Source organism: Paracoccidioides lutzii (assembly GCF_000150705.2).
Source record: "Paracoccidioides lutzii Pb01 unplaced genomic scaffold supercont2.8, whole genome shotgun sequence".
NCBI lineage: Eukaryota > Fungi > Ascomycota > Eurotiomycetes > Onygenales > Ajellomycetaceae > Paracoccidioides > Paracoccidioides lutzii.
In genome coordinates, this window is record NW_015440954.1 from 1,111,305 (window position 1) to 1,119,793 (window position 8,489).

An 8,489-nucleotide genomic window follows, 5' to 3' on the forward strand; every position below is an offset into this window, starting at 1 on the left:
CACCTACCCGCCCAGCAGGGATCTCGCTTGACATCTGTTGTCAACTGGCTAGACCGGTGTGCCCGCAATCTGATATGGGTTTTGGACCTCCAAATTATTAACTCCAAACGTAATGAGGGGTGAGGCTGAAGGATTACTTATCGATAGAGTTTTTCATGCCCAAGTTGAAGGTTGCCATGTTTCACCTGGCCCTAGCCTTGGTAATTCCAGCCGGGCCGACATTGATTCTTTCCTCGACCTTTCGTTTCTACCTCCCAGGTGCCATTCTGTTTTCCGATAACTATTTTCCTTAATGAACTGTTCTGTTTATACTGGTAGTATATACCTTTGAGTTCTTTTCTTACCAAATTCCAGTCTCTCGTTCTTAATCCACTAAGTTCCAGCTCGGAGCGGCGTTGGAGGACGGGAATTTGATACTACATGAATAAGATCGATAATCAACAAACAAGTCGACTCTTCTGTTTCCTCCCGTTACTCCACTCGTTTTTAGTTACTTCGTCCTATCTATCGCGGTTTATGTTGAGTATATCTCGCGGCGTAATTTTCAGTTGTTATCGATGATGCAGTGGTGGTTGGTGGGTGTCTCTTGGACACTTTTCGCTACTACTGCAAAGAGCTGGCCGTACGACCCAGCACTGGTAGGGTACAATCTCAACGAGAACAAGACTGCAACAAATCCTGCCGACTATTGGGGAGAATGGGAAAATCACAAATACCACCCGTCACCGGATAACTGGCGTTTCCCATTTTACACCTTGTTCCTCGATCGATGGGTTAATGGAGACCCAACAAATGACAACATCAACGGCACTACGTTCGAACATGACTTGAACTCGAACCAAATGCGGCACGGAGGAGATGTTCGAGGCCTAGTTGACAGTTTAGATTATCTCCAAGGTATGGGGATAAAGGTACGTCAATAACTATGTCGTTCTTATCCAGGTCATCAAACCTGCTAATGAGGACGAGCAGGGAATATATCTTGCCGGAACGATTCTCATGAATCAGCCGTGGGGCTCGGACGGTTACTCGGCACTTGATACCACCCTTCTCGATCAACATTTTGGAGATATTGAAACAGTCAGGAACGCTATCACGGAAATTCACAACCGGGGCATGTATGTGCTCATGGATAACACTGTGGCAACGTGAGTTGAGATGATTGAGTCACTATCCTCTTACTGAATACACGGGATGTACTGAACAATTCAACAGCTTGGGAGACCTTATCGGCTTCGTAGGATTTCTGAACGAAACGACTCCATTTACTACCCAAGAGCATCAAGTAATCTGGAAGTCAAGTCGTCGTTACGTGGATTTCAACATCGGCAACACTTATAATGAGACCTGTGATTATCCAAGGTTTTGGTGGGAAGACGGTTTCCCTGTCGGCACTGATGTGACCGACCAGTTGAAGGGCTGTTACGATAGTGACTTCGACCAATACGGTGATATCGAAGCATTTGGCGTGTACCCTGACTGGCAACGTCAGCTCGCCAAATTCGCTTCAGTGCAAGACCGGTTGCGTGAATGGATTCCTTCTGTCAGACAGAGATTAATGAGACATTCATGTATGGTGATAGCCCAACTTGACATCGATGGTTTCCGATATGACAAAGCGCTCCAGGTGACTGTCGACGCGTTAGCGGACATGAGTGAGTACTATCGCGAGTGTGCCAGAAAGCTAGGCAAGCATAATTTCTTTCTACCTGGCGAAATCACTGGTGGAAATACTCTCGGGTCTATCTATCTTGGCCGCGGGAGGCAACCAAACATGCGGCCTGAGACATTGGAGATTGCTGTGAAATTGACAAATCGTTCGAGCGAACAATATTTTATTCGGCCAGAAGGGAAAGTTGCATTAGATGCTGGTGCATTTCACTATTCAGTCTATCGTACTTTGACACGATTTCTGGGTATGGACGGTAACCTTGCCGCGGGTTTTGATACTCCAGTTAACTGGGTAGATATGTGGTACGAAATGCTCCTCACCAATGATTTTCTCAATGTCGACGGAAGAATAGATCCCCGCCATATGTTCGGTGCAACAAATCAGGATGTATTCCGCTGGCCTACTATTAGAGAAGGGACGGAGCGAATGCTGTTAGCGTTCTTTATTACAACGCTTCACCTTCCAGGAATCCCGCTCCTCCTTTGGGGTGAGGAGCAAGCATTGTATGTGTTAGACAACACTGCTCGAAATTATATCTTCGGCCGACAACCAATGTCTCCAGCAACAGCTTGGCAAACTCACGGTTGCTATGTGCTTGGCTCCGAACAGTACTTTCAATGGCCCATTGAATCTGGTAAAAATGGTTGCCATGACGATACCGTCGGCTATGACCACAGAGATCCGTCTCATCCAGTTCGCAATATTTTGAAAACCATGTATCAGATGAGGGAGCACTTTACCACTTTGAATGATGGATGGTTTGTCCAGCATCTCTCAAACCAGACATGGCAAGTATTTCTTCCTGGTTCGAACAATACACCGACGGAAACTGGAATGTGGTCCATTCATCGTAGCCACTTCGAGGGTGTTCAAGAATTTGGCACTACGGGAAACCAGCCTGTTTGGTTGGTGTACCAAAACTTCAACGAAACCCGCAGATACCAATTCGACTGCTCCGATAATGATACGGCTCTCATTTCTTCCTTTGATGCCGGCACTACTGTCAAAAATTTGTTCTATCCGTTTGAAGAACTTACTTTAAAAGCAGGTCCCAAGAAGTTGGGATTCGAAGGCTCTAGTGAGTTCAATGGATGTGTTGAAAGTCTGGAGCTCAAGCCATGGGATTTCAAAGCCTTTGTTCCTATGGATAAGTTCGTTCCACCACGGCCTATGGTGACGCAGTTTACGCCAGGACATGATGCTCGTCTGCTCTCGACTGTTGCCCCCGATAAACCTGAAACCATCACCGTTGAACTATACTATTCTGAAGAGATGAGTTGTAATAGCGTGACCAGAAGCATTTCGTTCAATTCAACTACGGATAATCGTCAAATGCCAACTATAGATCTGCGCAGCGTCAACTGTACGACTGTGACTCCTCCACCTGTGCAATATGTCGGCCAAGTCCCAAACGCATGGAGATGGTCAGCAGATCTTCTCAATGTTTATAATGGTATTCATCAATTAACCATCACGAATGCGACGAGTGTGGATGGACTTAGGAACACGGCATCCGTAGATCATTTCCTTTTCCGTGTTGGGCAGGCGGATAATCCTATGGTTTTCACCCGCTCAGCAAATTACTCCTCAAATTTGCTACATAGGGATGCCGAAGGCAATCTATACGTATCCCATCATGCTCCTGGAGCAGACCTCTATCGGTATACCTTAACCTGGGGTTCAACTTTTTCGGAATGGTTACCTTACACTGGGGGCAATACCACTCTCGAACGTCAGCCATGGTCTGGCACTAGACTCCAAGCATGGAAAGGCGAACATGTTTCGGTTGAATATTGGAATCGAATGACTGGGAGTAGCTCATATGTCCAACAGGGTGACCTGGACTGGGATAACGCGAAGCCACGAAGGTTTCCACATCTCTTTTGGAGTGGTCCCTATAATCAATACGGCTTCGACGCTGGTCTCAGAAACCATATGGTACAAGATGAGAAAGGGATTTGGCATTTCACATTCATGACTGAGTGGCCAGCGTTAGCTCAAATTAACGTCTGGGGAATTAACGAAGACGGACAACCTGACCAATCATTCGTAATGGGGGATGTTAATGGCGATTCCGTATTAGATCGTCTGCCGCCTTCGTCCCTTGCTAAAACCGTCATTAATATTACGTCCCCACCGCCTTTGCCTTATCTTGCGTGGTTGATATCTCTGAATGATGGAACCCTTCGTTTTGATTTGCAGCCAGTCGGTTCACAATACCATCAGCTGGTTCTATATATTCTCCTTGGGGTCATCCCAATTTTAAGTGCTGCTGTTGGTATATATGTGTTTATGGTATCTTTTTATCGGGTGAAATTTAATCAGGTTGGCATTAGCGACAAAAGGAGTTTCATACCTCTCTCAATCAGGCAGAGATTTAGCAGGCATGGTCTTGACGAGTCTCACGCAATGAATCCACTGGTTAAGCTAGCGAACAAGTCTCGGTTTTTACAATCCACCTCTAACTTGGTGGGGGAATCAGGTCACCGCCGGACTACTTTAATTGCTACTCTCGAGTATCACATCCAGGATTGGGGCATCAAGATCAAGATTGGAGGCTTGGGTGTCATGGCCCAACTAATGGGGGAGCACCTGGGACACCAGGACCTGATTTGGGTTGTTCCCTGCGTTGGCGGCGTTGAGTACCCGATCGATCAAGTTGCTGAACCGATGACAGTGACCGTGCTAGGCAAGGCTTACGAAGTCCAAGTTCAGTACCATGTTGTCAGGAATATCACCTACGTTCTCCTCGACGCACCCGTCTTCCGACAACAGTCCAAAGCCGAACCATATCCAGGGCGTATGGATGATCTCGACAGCGCTATTTACTATTCTGCTTGGAATCAGTGCATTGCTTTGGCTATCAAGAGGTTCCCGGTTGATTTGTATCATATTAATGACTACCACGGGTCCCTCGCACCGTTATATCTGCTCCCTCAAACGATACCGGCATGTCTGTCTCTGCATAATGCTGAATTCCAGGGCTCGTGGCCTATGCGTACAATGAAAGAGAAGGAGGAAGTCTGCTCCGTTTTCAATCTTGACATGGATATCGCGACTCGCTACGTCCAGTTCGGTGAAGTTTTCAACTTGCTGCATGCTGGTGCTAGTTACCTCCGTCTCCACCAACAAGGCTTCGGAGCCGTGGGTGTCTCCAAGAAATACAGCAAACGCTCCTTCAGCCGCTTTCCAATATTTTGGGGTCTGAAGAAAGTCGGTCAACTACCAAATCCTGACCCCTCAGACACTGGTGAATGGAATAAAGAGTTGCCGAAGGAGTCCGATATTAGTGTTGATCCACAATTTGAAGCCAATCGAGCGGAGCTCAAACGCCAAGCGCAGGAATGGGCAGGCCTTGACCAAAATCCTGATGCAGACTTGCTCGTGTTTGTGGGCCGGTGGTCTATGCAGAAAGGAGTAGATCTCATCGCAGATGTCTTCCCAGCTGTCCTTGAAGCTCGTAAGAATGTTCAATTGATATGTGTCGGCCCGGTGATCGACCTTTACGGAAAGTTTGCAGCTTTGAAACTCGACAAGATGATGAAGCTTTATCCCGGGCGTGTTTTTTCTAAACCGGAGTTCACAGCTCTTCCACCGTATATTTTCAGCGGGGCCGAATTTGCTCTGATTCCGTCTAGGGATGAACCTTTTGGATTGGTGGCTGTCGAGTTTGGTCGAAAAGGCGCTCTCGGTATCGGCGCTAGGGTTGGCGGGTTAGGGCAAATGCCGGGCTGGTGGTATACTGTTGAATCTACAACCACTAGCCACCTTCTCAACCAGTTTAAACTGGCTATAGACAGTGCGTTGAACTCGAAACCCGAGGTGAGAGCAATGATGCGTGCCAGGTCTGCGAAACAGAGGTTCCCCGTCGCACAGTGGATCGAGGACCTAGAGATTCTCCAGAGCACAGCAATTAGGGTTCATAACAAGGAAAGCTCTAAGTCGACCGGTCAGGCTATGACTCCATCTGGATACAATACTCCGGGCATAATGGCTTCTCCGATTGGGCCTGGAAGCATGACTCCTAACACTCAACTGTCTCGATCTCGAAATCCTAGTTATTCAAGTCCGCAGAGAATGAGCGTTGTTGGCCTACAACCGAAAAATCCTGTCGTTTATGGCAGAGATGCTAGTCCTGGACCTGATATTGAAAATGAAATTACGCCACAAGGTCTCAGCAGCAAGGTATCCCTTGGTGTGCGATCTGGCCCGGGCCATTCTGAAGTTGCTACAGGTCGCGGTCGCCGGAACTTACGAAAGAACGGAGTCACAACAGAATCAACCGAGAATGTACCTGAACATGAATTTGAGCGTCCTGGCATGCCAGGGGCAACTGATGTCGAGGATGAAAGTGACGATGACACTCTTGCAACATTTTTTGGCGATGACGAATACACACTGAACCAAGAACATGGAGAGTCGGGGCAAGGAAACCAATTATGTCCTCCAAACCTCAATGAGCCAAAGCCTCTCTATTCCATGGGGCCTCCGTCGCCTACTGCCAGAGAAAGCTTCATCTTACCTTCTCGTCCATTCGCTGATTCTGGAAACCGTCTCAGCTCTGTCTCATCTCTTTCTTTGGGATCGGTTGTTGGCGGGAAGACTGATTTCAAACTCCAAAAAGTGGACCCATTCTTTACCGATAGCAACGGGGAGTTCTACAGAGCTTTTGATAAGAAATTGGAGGAGCTGAATGGGCACAACTCAGAGTCCGATCTATGCATTGAAGAGTACTTGGTGAAAAGCGAAAAGAAATGGTACAATCGCTTTAGGGATGCCCGGTTAGGTCGCAAGCAGGATAAACCTTCGTCAATTTTCCGTGTCAAACGCGTTGGCGTCTCGCCCGCTCCCTCTGAATATGGTGAAGATATTGACTCTCGGGAGAGCGATTGTGGGAAAGACTGCGATGAATTCCTGCTGGGTAGAGATTATGTGCCTCCTACTGGCCTCAGGAAATGGATGCAACTCCGAATCGGCGACTGGCCCATTTATTCATTTTTCCTTGCTTTTGGCCAGATCATCGCGGCGAACTCGTACCAGATCACACTGCTTACGGGTGAAGTTGGTCAGACCGCTACGAAACTCTATGGTATCGCGACAACGTACCTCATCTCCTCCATTATTTGGTGGTTTATTTTCCGCTGGTTTAAACCTATTGTCTCTCTGTCTCTTCCCTTCTTCTTTTATGGCTTGGCTTTCATTTTCATCGGATTTGCTCATTATGCTCCTACGGGTTACGGTGTTGGTTGGGTCCAGAACGTTGCATCCGGATTATACGCGACGGCATCATCGAGCGGCTCTATCTTCTTTGGCCTAAACTTCGGTGATGAGACCAGAGCGCCTGTGAAAGACTGGGTATTCCGTGCTTGTGTCATACAAGGCACTCAGCAGATATACGTAGTTGCTCTCTGGTATTGGGGCTCAACGTTGACTAAGAGTATCGCTGAAGGCGTTGTTGATGTTGCCCCAATCGCGAGGACATGGAAGATGACGTAAGTATATGTCTTTTACTAAAATTTGCTGTGGAAGCAGACGGTTGAATTTGCTGCTAACGGAGTATGCAGTGCAATTGCTGGTCCAATTGGGTTGTTCCTTTGGGCAATTGGGCTTCTTTTGTTCTTTGGACTTCCCACTTTCTATCGTCAAATTCCAGGAAAGGTCCCATCGTTTTACAAATCCCTCCTCCGTCGCAGAATTGTGACCTGGTTTTTCGTTACCGTGGCCATTCAGAATTTTTTCCTCAGTGCTCCATATGGTCGAAATTGGTCCTGTAAGTTACCATGCTCTCCGCATTGCAGGCGAGGTTTCATTAGACCCAAATTACTAATTGTTTCTCTCACATTGTCTTAGTCCTTTGGAGTTCCCAGCATGCGAAACCGTGGCATATTGTACTTCTCGTCTTCCTGTTTTTCGTGGTGGTCTGGGTAGTTTTGCTTGGTATGACAATACTTCCGTTTATTAATAAAACGTCGCTAACTGTTGGTACAGGCTTCTTGAGTTACCTGTCTAAGGACCACAGCTGGATAATGCCGTTGTTTGCAATTGGACTTGGTATGCGAATGCCCAATATTGTGTCATCTCATATTTTAGGTTCATCACTAACAGCTTATTCAGGGGCACCTCGATGGGCACAGATCTGGTGGGGCACCAGTGGAATTGGCCAGCACGTTCCCTGGGCGCACGGCTACGTAGCTGGAGCCCTAGTATCCAGAAGCCTGTGGCTTTGGCTGGGAGTTCTGGATGCAATGCAAGGAGTCGGATTCGGCATGATCCTCTTGCAAACGCTAACTCGTTTCCACATCTGTTTTACCCTGCTTGCAGCCCAAGCTCTTGGCTCCATCGCAACTATCTGCGCTCGTACCTTCTCACCTAACAAGATTGGACCAGGTGATATTCATCCTGATATATCTGGAGGAATCAGTGCTATTTGGACTGCCTGGTTTTGGATATGCCTATTTTTCCAGCTGGCTATATGGTATGTTTTTGTCCCTTTGAGTAGTTGCGTGAAGTTCGTCCTAACTTGTTTCTCAGTGCCGGATTTTATACGTTTTTCCGAAAAGAGCAGCTCAGCAAACCTTAATCGCCTGCTTGTTGATATTATTGTACAATGTTTACTAAACATGCTGAATTGCTAAGTTTTATATATTGCATTCACTCAATTATACATTGATATATATGAATGAATCTCAATGACTTGAAAATAGTTATTAATTTTTTATTAATTTTTGAATATTTAAGAAAATTATACTTGTTATGATATGTTAAGTGTTTTATTTTTGTTTTAAGTATTTCATTTTTTTAGTTATGAGAATATTTG

General features: G+C 46.6%; 1 protein-coding gene across 1 annotated transcript; it reads left to right on the forward strand.

Moving 5' to 3' along the window:
- Window positions 1-557: 557 nt before the first annotated feature.
- Window positions 558-8,252, forward strand: PAAG_03297 (cell wall alpha-1,3-glucan synthase mok11; the record flags this gene model as incomplete). Its single annotated transcript, XM_015844914.1, has 8 exons — window positions 558-911; window positions 973-1,148; window positions 1,216-7,164; window positions 7,237-7,442; window positions 7,523-7,609; window positions 7,661-7,723; window positions 7,787-8,147; window positions 8,204-8,252. 8 exons carry the CDS (start codon window positions 558-560, stop codon window positions 8,250-8,252), a joined length of 7,245 nt encoding a protein of 2,414 aa, XP_015702120.1.
- Window positions 8,253-8,489: the final 237 nt, after the last annotated feature.